Genomic DNA, 17,190 nt, shown 5'->3' with positions numbered 1-17,190 from the left:
CTTTATTGGGATCTCTGTGGGAGAGCTCCCCCGAAGCTGTTGAGAAGATTGAATACATGTCAGAGAAACGCTGAATTCCCTCATGGGGAGGGGGTGTGGGAACATGTTTGGTATCAGTCTGGTATGCTGAGGCACTCCCAAAATCAGTGGATTCCTCCTCACTGTTGCCTTGACAAGGAGATTCGTCGTTATTCTGTTCCTCGGTGGAATTCTCTGAGAACCTGAACGAAGATAGTGGGCTCTCGTTCTTCATCAGTATGCTACTAAACCTTGGACTACGTACATCAATTTCATTTTCCCATTTACTTTTATCAGCGTACTGCAATGCATTTTGAATTTCCTCTCGAATTAAAGCTCGTAAATAGTTCTGGTCCAAGGATGGTGTGATATTGAGTGAATCGGGTAAAGTCCTAGGAGAGTTTCTGCAGAACTGCAGAATGAAAATCTTTGGCTTTCCTCGAAGATTCTGACAGTTCAAGTTGTCAAGCATGCCATAAACTTCCATGAGATCAACTTCTTTGTTATCTGAAGTAATAAAAGTTTTGGGGCCAGAGCCATGGCTCATAATGATAACAACACACGAATTTAGCATTTTATGTCTTTGCTCTTGACTAAACTCCCTGAGCATTTTCAAAAATTTGTATTTTGTTATATACCCTGATTTACAGTAACTGTCAGTTCGATAGCTGGTTTCATAGCCCATTTGCTGAAAAAGATTGAGCAAGTTATTGAAATCTTTCTCAGACCCTTCTCTTTCATTTTGAGTATCATCCTCATATTTGGTGAAGTTGACCATGAACACCAAACCCCGAGGTGTAGAGTCATTTTTGTAGGCCCCGTCACTTTCACCATAGACCTTTGTATACTTGACAACAATGCCTGATGAATTACGAGCCATTACACCACGACATCCCTTCATTCTTCGCCTTCTGTGAGCTTGACGCTTCTCGATCTCACATTCATCAGGCTCCTCACCTCTTTCCTTCTCTGCTTCACCAGCAAATCTAATACTAGATGCTGTTTTAGGGGTGTCAGCTTGTTGGTGATCCGTTTGTGAGGTATTCTGTACATTTACTGGCGAAGCCTCTATTTCTGGTTTCCTTAATGTTATGTCACTCCTTGTCTTTGGTTGCTGAGCCTCTATTTCGTGCTTTTTTAATGTTATGTCACTCCTTGTCTTTGGTTGCTGAGCCTCTATTTCGGGCTTTCTTAATGTTATGTTACTCCTTGTCTTTGGTTGCTCAGGTTTAGTTTGTCTAGTGTAAGTATTAGCTGGTATGCTGTGGGACCTATGCACACTCTCCATTGCTCCCTCTTTCTTGGACATTTCTGCTTCTTCTTCCTGAGGGTTAAGGCTGTTGGGTTGGATATTGGAGTCGTCAAGTAAATGTCGCTCTTCTTCACTGGAAGGGCGAGGAATCTCTGATGCAAGAAAAGGGTCCTTACTTGAGGGGGATATGGTATACTTGCTTACATCTGAAGGCTGGACTGCCTCAAGTGACTTGCTATTTTTCTTCTCTTTTCCTATTTCCAGTGATTTCAGAGCCCTATGGATACTCTTGCCACATCCCATAATAAGATTGAAAGCGAGTTACATGGGTGTAACCTTTGTCACTACGCTGGGTTACCTGTTGGTAAAGATAAACAATGTAGTTTTTGTTCAAATTTGAGACATGACTATTTACTTATTAACTAACATGACTTTTTATATATAATTCTACTGTTATCTTAAAAGTACCCGTTTTATAGAACCCCATGCTCCATCAATAAATGAATAATTTGAGCATCCAAATATATATATACATGAATGCAAAATACATATGTTATATGTGTATATATATATATATATATATATATATATATATATATATATATATATATATATATATATATATATATATATATATCCCTTGGTGAGGTAATCCTACAAAGCCAGAACTGTCGGGTTCCCACGAGATCTGTAGGGATGAGTGTGTTAGCCATATCGAGTTTGTGTCCAAGTTCATTCTGAAGATGCTCTCACTCATCTTCTAGCAAAGGGTTAAAATTTAGGTATTTATAAAGTAACTTAGTGATAAAATACTCTTTCTAAAGGAGTATATGCGCCATAGATGAATCTTATTGAAAATTGAGTCCCAGAGTTTCGGGGTAACGAGTTTCGGGATGAGACAAGTCCAGACCTAGATGGCATGGCATTTTTTAGATCTTCTGTATTAAGGGAATAGAGGGTGATTATTTTCTTATAAACATGTGTAAATTAGAAATTTTTGGAGAAAACATTTTTATGATAGATTTTTTCATTTCACTTTATGATGAGTCAAGTTCCTAAACAACATTTATATTTTCTCATTTGAAGTATGTATAGTATATCTAAATAGTTTTCATAGTGAAGGCAGTGTATCAGTCAAGGATTACATGTTGAAAATATACAAAACTCCCTGGTTAAATTTAGGACCCGCTTTATGCCATGTTCCCGCTCTATTCTACCCACATGGCCTAGTTATTATTGAGGAAGATCGAATAAATAGGTCACAAGAAACGTTGAGGCTTAGACAGCCATTTTCAGAAGGATCTGGGTAAATAGGTCAGTCTCCTAGACAAGGCGTCACTTGTCTCTCCAGTGCGAGTCCCTGTTAGGCCTAAAAGCTGCGCAATCGCCCTCTGTCAATGAATTTGGAAGGCCTTTGTATTTTGGTTGTTTGTCTCTCTGTCGTTCTTCTACCTTTCTGACCACTAGATATCTAAAAAATCTAAGTTTGTTTTTCAAGTATGGATTTTCTAAGCGCTTCTTTATGCCTTTCTCACCATTCTTTATTAATACATATCACAGAAGAAAAGTTTCATATTTCATTTATCAAATAACGGGAAAAAAATTAAAACAAATTCAACAATGCTTTACATTAAAATTCAATATTAGGTTAAGTCAGTAAAACAATTCGGCTTTAGTAGCTAGAGCCTGTGTTAGGAATCAAGGCCCAGGTAATCGGTAACAAAAATAACAACAATAATGGTTGCACATTCATTTCACTGGCGATTGAAAGAGGATTCCAATATCTGAAAGGTTTTCATTAACAAAAATTCGTCATGAGGTAATGTGGTATCTACTATCTGTAACTCCATGACGTAATCATAAGTGATATAATGGAAGTCGTCGTCAAATTATCTGTAGTATGTAATAGATGTATCTCCCCTTCTCATTATAAGGTTTGGATTTCTCCATGATTTTGGTTTTTATTACTCTCGGGAGACAAGTGTATTTTTTTTAAAGTAAACATTATGCCATCTTCCTGCATTTGGTTTGGCCTTCTTATCACTCAGTTATCTGATTATGGTGTTTCGGTAAAACTTTCTATTACTGGCTGTAAGAGAACTCCATTGCTTGTTTTTATTTATTTTTATTTTACAAAGACCGAAAAGGAGCTAAATTTCCATAGGGATATTAAGCTGAAGCCACCCGCTATTAAATACGAAGGATAGGAAAAGAAATTTTACAAAACATTCTATGGGTTCTTTGAATGTGTTAGTACCCTTTCATTCCATTCTCGTGAAGTTGAAAGGAAAGTGCCTCCTTATATTTAAGTAATCCTTACTCACAAAATTTGGAAATCTTTTGATGTGATTTGCCATGTGATAGCTTTGGCCAGAGTTGTTGTGCTGGTGTGTATTTCGTTGGTCCTTTCATGTTCTAATTGACTGTTGCAAACCTTCGTTGAGACAGGCATTGTAAGCCATCATAGAACAGATCATCCACAAGGGAATAAAGAGAAAGGAAAGGGAGAAAACTTCACGTAAAGAAAGTTGAATAAACAAGCTGATAAAAGTGCCGGTGCAGAAACAATAAAACGTGTGAGAAAAACAGAAGAACCAGCATCTCTTTGAAGTAAGGCAGTACTGTACTTGATTTTATAACATCCAGGGCACCTCACCAGGCATTAATGTAAGATTCTTGTTAAAACACAGCTTATGAAAGATTTCCAAACAAATGTCTTCCTTAATGATCCTTAACCATTACTATTATTGAGAGTAAACAACCAATCCAGCCCTAGGAGGTGTAAGCCAGCACTTGGGAGGAGTAATGAGGACAGCATAATTTTATGCTGGTCCCAAACCCTGGTAAATGGTAATGGTTGGTAGGAGGAATGGCAAAGAAATAAGGCCGAGAATTTTTATTTTGCAGAAACCATGTAGAGTTTAAAACCTTTAGATAGTGTGTTTAACACAGCTGGAAGGAAATAGTTGTAAATAGGAAAAGCTGCAAATAAAGATGAAGAGAAAGCAAGCAGATAACCACACCAAGTGACCTCGTCTAAAATGATAAAAATCCTCGGAGTCTACTGACTTATAAACAAATTAATATTAAGCTATTTGTAATAGAGTAAAGTTATGATCCCTGTTTCATTAGTTCAAGTGTCTTGCTAGAAATGGGTAGGTTTACAGTGAATGTCAAGTTTTCCGGCAAAGTCGTATACAGTTTGAGGGGAAGGCTTATTGATCCTAGGTATAAAGGTTAATTTATTACAACATTTTTCATATAAAATAAATCATGATGCAGGACCATCATGGAATACTGGCTTAACAAAGTAGACGATTTACTTAGATTTTTTTCTGACGACTCAACTTAGTAACCTATCCATTCCAAAACTCTGTTCAGGCTAGAAGCAGAATCATTTTGCATTTGGATTGGAAAATCGGATAGTCAGATTAATTTACATAATTACTTATCCTTGGTGGCCTATAATTTAGGCATTTTCTCCTATACCATATTCTTTTGTCTTCTATGGCATGGTATTAATGCAAATATGAACAACATCCTATTAATCTTTGCCCATTTCAATTATTTCAAGCCTTAAGTTCCTTCCCCTCTTCTCTCCAATAATGTTTGAGAATTCTAAGGTGTAGGATATTAGATTTATCTGTGTTTTTAGCCCAGAAATAGGTAGTACGACACTAGATAACATATGAACCTAGTGCATATTGTTTACCAAGCATTGCGCAAATTTTTGTAATACCTGTTCACGTCTGAGCAACACTTTTAGATGCGTGTATGTCTTATCCGTATGCTCTTATAACTAGCATAATTAAGTAAAAGGCATTTTGTCTCTCACTTCCCCTCAGTCGTAAAGTTTTACTTGCACCTTTACTCTTGAGAACTTCGTGACCTTGTGCCTTCACCAATTCCTTTTCTTCCATTTACCAAAGCACCTCTCATAGTTTTGGGGGTAGCTGACATTAAAAAAAAGGAACAAAGGGGGACTTTTCCTGCCTTCGTTTCTCCCAGCACAAATCTGACTTCTCATTCCCTCATACACTGTGTGTGGCAGTAACGAAAGGGAAATGGTAACCACTTGGAAGAGTTCTTGAACACCCGCTGGAATATCGTCCAACTTTTGGACTCGTCTGTATATATAGCATTCTGGGCGCAATTTCATTTGATACATGATGTATGCTTCTTGGGTTTTCTAGTGTTTTTAGTTTTGTATCATTGTCAAAGTTGAAATTTCTATTTAGAATATAGAAGCTTAGCATGAAGACGAATTAGTCACTAGATGGCTCATGCGTGTCATGAAATTAATATATGTTAAATTCCCATACATTTGAAATGTAATTTTTTTCCATGTTTGGCTTTCGGCCAATTATCACTAGAGGTCTGAGGTGCGAGACTGAGTGAGCAAAATAATACAGAACCAAGAAGCATTGTGGTTATGGTAAAAAAAAAAAAAATTGACTGACCAGTAAGGACTGGCTGGCAAAACCTTTTGACACTGAAATCGGGACTCCTGGAAAATAAGCAATGCTGTTGCTATAAATGCAAGTAATGATTAAAGATAATATGCTGAGCAAACTTCTAAAGTAAATCCATTGTTCTCTAGTCTTGGATAGTGCCATATCCTCTGTATTCTGTACCACGGTCTTATACTGTCTTGGGTTCTTACTTTAGTGTACACTAAAGCACACTATTCTATCTGTTTCTTTGTTTCCTGGGCTGTTTTCCCTGTTGGATACCTCGGGGTTATAGCATCCTGGTTTTCCAACTATGGTTGTAGCTTACATATTGTTAATAATAATGATAAAGGAAGGTCTTCATTATTGCTGATATTTTATCATTTTACGATAACTTCCAAAAACAACTATTTATTACATTTTGTCAATTTGATTTTGACGATTTCATTAGTAGTTGCCATTGTTTTAAAAGATATAGTACATTGTTATGATCACTATTTTTAACGTTAGAATAAACAAGTATGGTGGTTTTACCGATTAACTTAATAAATACAAATGGGTAACTGGTGTTTTTCCCCAAGGTCCATGATATTATTACACAAGTGTACAATAAAAACGGTGCATTAAGAGCGTTATCAGAACAGCTAACATTCCTTCACGATATTATTGATAAAAACGCAGCCATGTAATAACACCACGAAAATGATTGAGCTATCGTATGCTGAAGGCTAATTCTAAAGGCTAATTATGCTTTCACAAATGAGCATTGACGAGCCTGTTTTTTACCAAATATTTCGTTCCGATTAGAATTTTTTTTATTAGGAATTACACATTTATAATTACAATTTATAATATTTATATATCATGGTATATTTATATGAATAATTTTTATTTAACATAGGTATACTGCATTTACAATTGAATTCGTAGGGTTGGACATCGTGAGATTCTAAATTGATATGATATCAGCGTCGTTTTAGGTAGCAGAGCAACAATGCCATTATATTTCCACACAAAACAACAAAATCACTGCTCAATGCATATCGTGATCTATTTATTTATGCGTTACCTGAAAGTGTCTAAATATCGATGCAAGAATTTCAACTTCTGTCCACTGTGGTTCACTGTCTGTTTTCTTCGGACACAACTGAAGTAGTGTATTAAAGAAACACTCCAATTTCACTGTGTATGCTTATCACTACTGGTTATGCGCAGGGTGAATATTTTCTTATCTTTTTAATCTCTCAATGATAAAGAGGGGATCGAAGGTAGATATTTCCTGAGTAAGACCAGAACATCACCGAGTCATAAATATTTTTATTTTTATTTTTTTTTATTTTTTTTTTTTTTTTTTTTTGGTGTGTGTGTGTGTGTGTATGTGTGTGCTGGCAAACATTGTTGTTGAATGTTTTAATCCCCAAAACAAAATTATTCGTAATAAGTTTTTATTTTTTTGCGTTACCTTTCATTGTGTTTAGAAAAAAAGAATTTTATAACGAGGAGTGTGCTGATTTGACAAACGAACCAGGTATACTAGATTTTATTATTTTTTTCCAGAAACTCCAACTAAAGACATTTTTTTTTTTTTTTTTTTTTTTTTTTTTTCTCCGTGCATGTTCTAATCTGACGACGAGGAATGTTCGCTCCCGATTTAATGTAGTCAATGTTAAAAGTTAAATTACGGTCCTATACAAGATACCTTTTTAAACATTTTTTTTATGATGTTTCTATCATTTTAATTTCAGATCTTGTTTATGTATCTATTCATTACATGACTTACTCGTACGTACCCTCAAAAACGACGTTAGAATAGGGGAAGATTGAGTAGGCGAGACCCTGCTGGACGAAGCAAAAAAATTAATAATAATGTATTATACCGTACATTTCGTATAGAAGGAATACGTTGCATTTTACATTTCACTTTAATTAGATAATTCTCTCTCTCTCTCTCTCTCTCTCTCTCTCTCTCTCTCTCTCTCTCTCTCTCTCTCTCTCTCTCTCTCCTCTCTCCTTCAATGTACCTGACATAGATCATGTTTCCCCCTGGATTAAGATAATAATTATCATTGTTACCAAGAAGGGTTTTGTAAATTCGATATGCCTAACCCTATAAGCTTTTTATCGCCGAGTTTAAGATAAGACCCTTTCTGAGTGGAGATACCTTAACGTGGTGAAATGGTTTGTGGATCGCCATGAACAGTAAAGGTGTATTAGTCAGGGCCACCCATACTAGGTTGGTTTGCTGCGAGGGCTCACGAAAACCTCCCACCATCCCCAATCCGCAGTTGCCAGGGGGGTGATGAAAACTGACCAAACCCCAGACATGGATAAGGACATATCTGGGGCCATTGTCCTGCAGTGAACTACAAACAGCTGCATTTAATGTTAATTTAAGATAGGTTGCTATGGTTTAACTTTTTTAATCAACGCTCTCTGTCATTTTTTTCAACTCCCGAAAGAGCGTAAATGTCTCATGCTGATATCTGCAAATGCTCTGTATATGCTTTACAGAAATTTTACCATGCTCCCAAACCCTTGAATATGCCACCATCATCAATATCTGTCGCTTATAGTGTTTTAATAACTGTTTTTCCCTTGCAGATAATATGGCCAATACAGTATTTCAAGATGTTTTCATGTCAAGCAACACTAACAAAAGATTATCGTCACTTAATATTTCCTGTAATTATTATCTGGATTATATAACACTTTTTTTTTTCTTTTTTTTATCTTCATGCTCAAGCTCCTGTTCATAATTTCAGACAAAACTTTCGGTCAAATCGGAGCACGGGACGGTAAGGCCAAAAGGACTGTGAGTCTTAACGTATGATTTCGTAAGGATGAGTTTTGCCTGGCAATAAATATTATGGAATGTTTGTTACTGTGAATGCGCCAGGGAGTAGGACGGGATAATCTATCCTTATGCTCCGACTCCTATACATACACCAGTATACTTTATTGTTTATTTATTTTATTTCCATTTGCAGGTTTCCTATAGATCCTCCGTTCTTGTTTGCTTGGATGTGTTATATGTTAAAAGAAACTTTTCTAAATATATGAAATAATATAAAAATATAGCTTTATTATCTCTTGGTTCCCTTTCCTGACATTGTTTCGCATTAATGTTTTTTTTTTTTTGCTCCTTGTGAATTTTGTTGAACGCTTGTTTTAGTAGCAGTGGAGCGGACATCTTAAATGGACTATCTTTAACCCTGATTAAATGTGATACCATATTTATTTGACTGAACTCCTTCACATATCTGTAAGTTGATCTAATCTAATGGAAGACCATCATTATTTCAATGATTTTGAAATAACTTAACTCTTCATGTCATTCATTATTCATCTGATTAGATCAACCTCTTAATGATAAGTCACACAGAACAACCATGTGCATTTGTTCTTAGAATTATAGTGTTCTAATTTCCGTACAGTTGGGCACAAGAGTCCCTGGTACAATTCGCTTCGAGGCTAGTAGCCAACCAGATAGTGTAGGAATAGAGTGGCAGAACTGGTTTTCCGGGATTATAAACAGGAACTCTCCAGGCAGTAGTGTGGCTGTGTGCACTTCTTTAGGGCAAGGTGTAACAGGAATTTCTGTGTCCAACTGTATATTTTCATCGTTTTTCATCCTTTAAAAAAGAAAATCTTAATTTTTTCTACTACTGACATGAAGTGACTTATTCTTCCAATTATCTTTTTTTTCTGTTGTGTACCTTTTGATGTGTTGATCAAACTCCTGTATACATGGAGAATTGTACTTTTCACGAAACATCGCTTTAATTGTGCGTTAAAAGGTGCTTTATATAGATGAGAGTTTATTATTTTTCCTTAATTGACTTTTTGGGACCTCTCTATGTATTCAAGCTTTGTAGTTGTTGCCAGTTTTTTCGTGTAGCTGTATATATTAATCGTCCCTCCCTCTGTAGTTTTCGTTTGCTTACAATAACCTTCGCAAATTATTCAAAGGCTGTTTTTTGCCATACTGATTTAAATAACCTGCTGTATTTTATACAGTAATTTAGTTAAAGGAAAAAATATATAAAATTTTTAACTTTTTACATAAAGAACAAAGACTTACGAAAAACATATCCACCCTAAAGAATCTCCATTTTTACTAGAACAATACAGTTACCATGATCATTTTTACTAGCAATTATTTTCTTATTTTTTCACGTACATTTCATGTTGAAACTTTCAAGTAGTTAGTTAGTTTGATTTAATCACACTCTTTGACGATAGAGAGAGAGAGAGAGAGAGAGAGAGAGAGAGAGAGAGAGAGAGAGAGAGAGAGAGAGCGCGCGCATTTCAGGTAGGAAATACTCATTACATACGCCATCATACATAAATCAAGAATAAAAAACTAATTTTAATTCTTTATGGAACATTGATTTTGGTATATCACGACAAATACTTACTAATACTGATTCATTTCTTCTGTAATGTTACTTATTTGTACCACTTACATTTGCTATCCATCTAATGACAATTCTACTGACAAACATTTACTATCTCCAATTGTTTTTCTGTAGGGTTGTGGTGGCCGACGTGGTAACGTCCTTGACTGGTGGACGCTAGACTGGGGTTTGAGTCCCGCTCAAACTCGTTAGTTTCTTTAGTCGCTGCAACCTCACCATCTTTGTGAGCTAAGGATGGGGGATTTGGGGAAGCCGATAGGTCTATCTGCTGAGTGATCAGCAGCCATTGCCTAGCCCTCCTTGGTCAGAGCTTGAGTGGAGAAGGGGCTTGAGCGCTGATCATATGTATATATGGTCAGTGTCTATGGCATTGTCCTGTTTGATAGGGCAACGTCACTGTTCCTTGTCTCTGTCATTCATGAGTGGCCTTTAAACTTTTATAAAGATAGATCTAGTCGCGGCTAAGCCCCGCCCATCTTTCATCCATTTTATTTTCCTTGCCATGACAGAATAGAGTTCCGTAATCAGTTATCTCGTAACTTATTTTCCCCAAAACAGGACTCTGCTTTTTTGACTGTTTTGCTGGTGACTAAATGTGTAAAGTTTAATCATCAGAAAATAGTGCATCATGTCTCTCTTACATGATTCTATAAAAACGGGATATTTAGAATTAAATGAAATTATTTGTTATGGAAATTCTCTCGATATTCTCAGTGTCTGCTTAGATATGCTATTGCTCTCCTGTGAGATCCCTTATAGTGTTTATAGCATCCTGCTTTTCCAACTAAGGTTGTAGCTTAGCTAATAATATAAATGATAATAATAATGATGATATTTATGATTAGTGAATAATCCTTGAATTATGATGTATGAAAGATAGATTTTTGGCGCAAAGAGCTTTCACTTTTTTTTTTTAGAGGATTAAACTTACGATCAAAGGTTAGGTAAATAATATGATGTTCAATTGAGATTTGAATTTATTTGATCATTAGGTGACTATTAAGCTCGTATTTTAAGCAGAGAAAATAGGATATATATATATATATATATATATATATATATATATATATATATATATATATATATATATGTATGTGTGTATATATATATATATATATATATATATATATATATATATATATATATATATATATATATATATATATATATATATACACATACATACATACATACATATATGTGCGTAATGTATAGTATGTATAAACTTTGTACATATTTAAAGGACATAATGACAAAAATTCATAATCAAAGACAAGCCTCTTTTCTTCTCAGTCCCCTTTTTTTACAGAACGTAAATATATTCTTCCAGCTCTTTCCTTGGTATATTCTTCGCTTTCCTTCTCGTTCACGTTGCTGCATGATTTTTTAAAGATGACTAAAAGTTAAACTTTAATTTCTCACTATTTTTCTGCATAATCACATTTAAAAAAAAAATCTATCCTCAATTCTAATTGACTGAAGCATTTAAGCATTGTGGATTTCGATTCCAGTGAACAAACATTTTGAAATCGGTGTTTTTGCTTACAGCTTCGTGGTTATCAATAATGCATTTAGATTGGATAGGTATTCAACGTGTGCATCATGATTCCATGCATTTTAAAAAGAATGTGCATGAAGAAGAATCTTAATAAATTTGAATTCCAGTTCTCTATGGCAAACTGGAAAACCTGAATTGAGAGAAGTGGTTTTTTATAATTTGTGATTTGAGTAACGACTAAAAAACAATGTACCTGTAATTCATTTGATTATTGGTAATGTATTACATCGTCTTTCAGAGTTACAGATTATCTGAAAGATCAATTTGAAGGTTTAGATTTAAAGCTTCGATGTCTGTGAGAATCTCAAAGGTTGTGGTAGGAATTCAGCAAGACCAGCTGATGCAAAAGGAATTTTTATTTATTCATTATCCTTAGAATATTTGGAGTCAACTATATTGATATCTTAGGTTACCGATACAATGAAGTCATACTTTTCCACAGCTTTCTGACTTATGCCGATCTGTGTTCATTTTCAATATAAATTTATTTTTTATCTGGTAAGAGGGTCCTTTAACAGCTACGAAAATCATGTTTTGTTGAATCAGGATTATTTAGACCACGTACAAGAATTGAATCATGAGTATTGAAGACCACGTACAAGAATTGAATCATGAGTATTGTAGACCACGTACAAGAAATGAATCATGAGTATTGTAGACCACGTACAAGAATTGGATTTTGAGTACTGTAGTCAACGTACAAGATTTGAATCATGTTTATTGTAGACCACGTACAAGAATTGAATCATGAGTATTTTAGACCACGTACAAGAATTGAATATTGAGTACTGTAGTCAACGTACAAGAAATGAATCATGTTTATTGTAGACCACGTACAAGAATTGAATCATGAGTATTTTAGACCACGTACAAGAATTGAATCATGAGTACAGTAGTCAACGTACAAGAATTGAATAGTTTATTGTAGACCACGTACAAGAATTGAATCATGAGTATTGTAGACCACGTACAAGAATTGAATCATGAGTACTGTAGTCAACGTACAAGAATTGAATAAAGTTTATTGTAGACCACGTACAAGAATTGAATCATGAGTATTTTAGACCATGTAGAAGAATTGAATCATGAGTATTTTAGACCATGTACAAGAATTGAATCATGAGTACTGTAGTCAACGTAAAAGAATTGAATAAAGTTTATTGTAGACCACGAACAAGAATTGAATCATGAGTATTTTAGACTATGTACAAGAATTGAATCATGAGTATAGTAGACCACGTACAAGAATTGATACATACAAAGCGATTAGATACGCCTGTAGATTGTAGTAGCAGAACTTAAAAGTAGTGTTATATTTTGTATATTCTGTAATGGGTTGTAGGATAAAAATACAGGAAAAAAGTTAAATTTTATAAATGTAAGATTCATATTTCACATTATTGAATGTATCTGGAAGTATTAACGATAAGATTTATTTCAAAAGAGGCAAATAGGATACCAGTTTAGTAACTAGAACTGGCGTGTTGTCAAACATCTTTTAAGTTAACCAAAAGAAAAAAAAAAATAATAACAAATGAATAGGGTATTTCTATAACCAGTTTTGTAAATGACCAATTAATGTTTATCCGAATTACCTTTTCATATGGACTGTAAAATGTAGGCTACTAATTATCTTTATTCATAACTTTCTTTGTATGTTGTTCATTTATCCAATAGTAAAATTTACAATAAAAGCTTTAATTGGAAAAAAAAAATCGTAATTCAAAAGGTTAGCAAGTGGCATCACTTGTAGGATGCAGTGGTTGTGGTGGTCGATGTGGTAACGTCCCTGACTGGTGAACGCCAGACTGGGGTTCAAGTCCCGCTCAGACTCGTTAAGTTCTTCGGTCGCTGCAACCTTACCATCATTGTGAGCTAAGGAGGGGGCCCGGTTTAGGGGAGCCTATAGGTCTATCTGTTGAGTCATCAGTAGCCATTGCCTGCCCCTCCTGGGTCCTAACTTGGGTGGAGAGGGGGCTTGGTGATCATATGTATATATGGTCAGTCTCTAGGGCATTGTCCTGCTTGATAGGGCAATGCCACTGTCCCTTGCCCGTTCCATTCATGAGTGGCCTTTAAACCGGCCATGAAGTGGAATCTTAGCATAACAATGTTATGTCACTTTGATGATTGGTTGACTGTAGGGTTGGTGTGTTCAACGGGTAGAAGATTGTGATGTTTTTCCTGTTGGAAAATCAGGGTACTCTTACCGTGTGTGTCTGTGTGCGCGTGCACTCGCCTTACTTTCCTCTTATTTTATCCACACAAGAGTGGGGATCTAGTATCGACTTCTCAGGTGGTTAGGGAAATGTTATGTAAGATTGTTTTGGGTGGGATTTTTCAAAGGTTATATGCTCCACTTCTTGTAGGCTATTCTCCCTAGAACACTGCAGCCCAGTGCTTCTCACTTGGAAGTGCAGTGGATTCCCAATTTGTAAGAATGAACACTCGGTCTAATAGGCATTTTCTATCACACTTGGGACAGTTTTTTTCTTTAGCAATTTCATTGGATATTTTACTTTTCATGTGTCCATGTAAGACTTTATCATGTGAAAGTTAATGGCAATTATACAAATACAATCATACAGTAACAACAACACGAATTCCGAGCTTCTCGATTTATTCTGACATTAAATACATTTTCTACAAGGGACCTTGAAATACCAAATTGAATTTAGAAACTCACTCCAGGATTTGGGTTAAGGTTAGGGACAGCGACTCTAACCCTTTAGCCTCAGTTGAGTGGTTTTGAATATGGACTGGCTCTCCCCATCCTGGAGTATAAGCCTTGATTGCATTCAGATTCTCATTGAATTTTCAATTTCAGATTTCAAGGCAATTTTTGAATTGTTTTTAATAGTAATGATGAGAAGAAATCAAGAGATTATTAAAGGTCACATATATATATATATATATATATATATATATATATATATATATATATATATATATATATATATATATTTATATATTTATATATATATATATATATATTTATATATATATATGTATATATATATATATATATATATATATATATATATATATATATATATATATATATATATATATATATATATACATACTTACATACTCATACATACATACACATACACCTTAACGTGGTGAAAGTGTTTGTGTATCGCCATGCTCAGCAAAGGTATGCTAGTCAGGGTCATCCATACTAGGTTGGTTTGCTGTGTGCAATCAGACAAGTCACCCGCCATCACCAATCCGCAGTTGGCCAGCGTGGTGATGAAAACTGACCAAACCCCATACATTAAAAAGGTTATATCTGTGGCCTCTATCCTACAGTGGAATAGAAACAGCTGAACCTAATGTTGTTGTCATTGTATATATAAACTTATATGTAAATATATAAAGTAGGTATGGGTACTTGTGTGTTTTCTATGTTTTTACTTTAACTTTGAAGGGATAACTCCACAGTCGATAAACTTCCAGGCGCATACTTAATACTTTGCTAAAGCTATGTACAATTTATATTTTCAGTAAATAAGTTTTGAAATATTAGTAAGACACTATTGTATAAACACAACTTCATAAAAATTTTCACATATATGTTTGGTTGTTTTTATTATGTTTTTAATACGCCTTTAAACTCAATAGTTTTAATTGTTTTTACCTCTCATTATCGGTTTTTAAGTTTATACTTTTCAAAGGCTTCTTGAATATCTGTCATGTAGGACTGTTATCCGAGGATTTTTATTTCCTTTTTGATCTGCCCCAGTTTTAGGTTTGATTTTCTTTGCTTTTTTGTGAGTGCATGATATATATATCTATATATCTATCTATCTATCTACCTGTCTATCTATCTATCTATATATATGTATGTGCATATGTATTTATATATATATATATATATATATATATATATATATATATATTTATTTATATATTTATATATATACTGTATATATATAAAGTATATATATATATATATATATATATATATATATATATATATATATATATATATATATATATATATATATATATAATATATATATATATATATATATATATATATATATATATATATATATATGTATGTATGTATATATATACATACCATATATATATGAAAATATATATATATATATATATATATATATATATATATATATATATATATATATATATATACATACATACATACACACTGTGTGTATGTATATGTGTATATAAGCCATGGTAATGGGCCTTAGTGCTAATATATGCTCTTCATAGTACTGATATATCAGTATTCTTTAGGTTTGCATTTCGACCTGTTGAATCTGCCAGTCCTTCACACCATCGACGTATTTTGAGAATAGATAGTCACATATTTTGTTTTCCTTTCAACTCTTAATAGAAAATAATAAGTAAATCTCATGTCTCCAATGTTATTTTAGGCCCCTATGGATATGTGGACAGATTCACAATGGTGACAGAAATTAACAGACCTCGAAAATGGAAAACCCTAACGTGAACTGTTTTAAAATGAGTAGATTATTCATACTTTTTATTGTAAAAGTCTAGTTTTATTAAAAGTGCCATTGTGGGTTCCTACTTCCCCATTTTCGTTGGTTATTGTAACTCAAGTTAATATGTGTATACAAATGTAAAATTTCGTTTGGTATGATGTTGCTTTGTCTTACCCTTTCTTGAATGAAAACATAAAATATAATTACTTTAGAGGAAACTCTTGACTTACATTTTTTTCTCTTTCTCCCCATTTTTGTCCTTCACAGCTTCGTCAGATAGCAGCTCAGGAGCCTCAGTCGGAGGCTGGATCTGTCTGTACCCAACATGGAGGCAGCCAGAGGCAGAGGCCTCATTTCATTGGTCGAAACCAAAGTCGTTCTCACTCGGAAGTCAACAGATGCGACTCCAGAAGATGCAGCACGTCGACCAATATTGTCCACCAAGTAAGGATATGTTTGGCAATGATGTAGTAGAATCTGACGTAACGATCATTCATCATCGCCATTCCACGCATGGTCGTCACTCTCTCTCTGTATTCGCCCAAGTTCACTGTTCATCTCCATTTCATGAAAATGACTTGGTTCATCGCTACCTTTATTTTTGCAATGTTCCTGTAACTATCAGTATTTTCACCCTCCTGCTATGGTATGTAGATTTTGCATTGTATTGTATGAATAATTTAACATTATAAAACAGCTTTATAAGTAGATTTATAAGTAAAGACAGATAAAGTATACCTTTGAATATTTACTTGAATGTAAGACTGTGTTCAGTCATTTCATCTACAGCTAATCATCTTTATTTCGCGTTTCCCTGTAACATTTCATTCTATAAAATTCTGAACTTTGAGAATAAACAATTTTTAACACTACAGTACAACATTGCTTTTTTGCTCTTGGATGTTCAGCTTGCGAAAATGCATCTTACAAGTCCCCTAGTCAATTTTTTTTACTGCGCTTTCCTAATATTTTTGCTAAATGTCAAGGGACGACGTAGTAATTAACCTTT

The 17,190-nt window shown here is 34.3% G+C and overlaps 2 protein-coding genes across 3 annotated transcripts in view; one reads left to right on the top strand and one right to left on the bottom strand.

Moving 5' to 3' along the window:
- Nucleotides 1-6,916, bottom strand: part of LOC137630597 (uncharacterized) — a 7,813-nt gene extending 897 nt beyond the window's left edge. The window contains exons 1-2 of the mRNA XM_068362183.1: nt 6,791-6,916; nt 1-1,628 (exon numbers count right to left, since the gene is read on the bottom strand). The exon at nt 1-1,628 is cut by the window's left edge and continues 897 nt beyond it. Coding sequence (XP_068218284.1) covers nt 1-1,573 — 1,573 coding nt within the window. The 5' untranslated portion in view covers nt 1,574-1,628; nt 6,791-6,916. The remainder of the gene's footprint in view (nt 1,629-6,790) is intronic.
- Nucleotides 1-17,190, top strand: part of AdoR (Adenosine receptor) — a 54,235-nt gene that overhangs the window by 21,711 nt on the left and 15,334 nt on the right. Inside the window, exons 2-3 of one of the 2 annotated variants that reach the window (XM_068362185.1) lie at nt 8,484-8,516; nt 16,449-16,625. In XM_068362185.1, the coding sequence (XP_068218286.1) occupies nt 8,484-8,516; nt 16,449-16,625 (210 nt within the window). The remainder of the gene's footprint in view (nt 1-8,483; nt 8,517-16,448; nt 16,626-17,190) is intronic. The other variant, XM_068362184.1, reaches the window with a different exon arrangement.

This window comes from Palaemon carinicauda, chromosome 38 (genome assembly GCF_036898095.1).
Source record: "Palaemon carinicauda isolate YSFRI2023 chromosome 38, ASM3689809v2, whole genome shotgun sequence".
Taxonomy (NCBI): domain Eukaryota; kingdom Metazoa; phylum Arthropoda; class Malacostraca; order Decapoda; family Palaemonidae; genus Palaemon; species Palaemon carinicauda.
The sequence above is the reverse complement of the archived record's forward strand: the minus strand, read 5'-3'. Positions and strand labels throughout refer to the sequence as shown.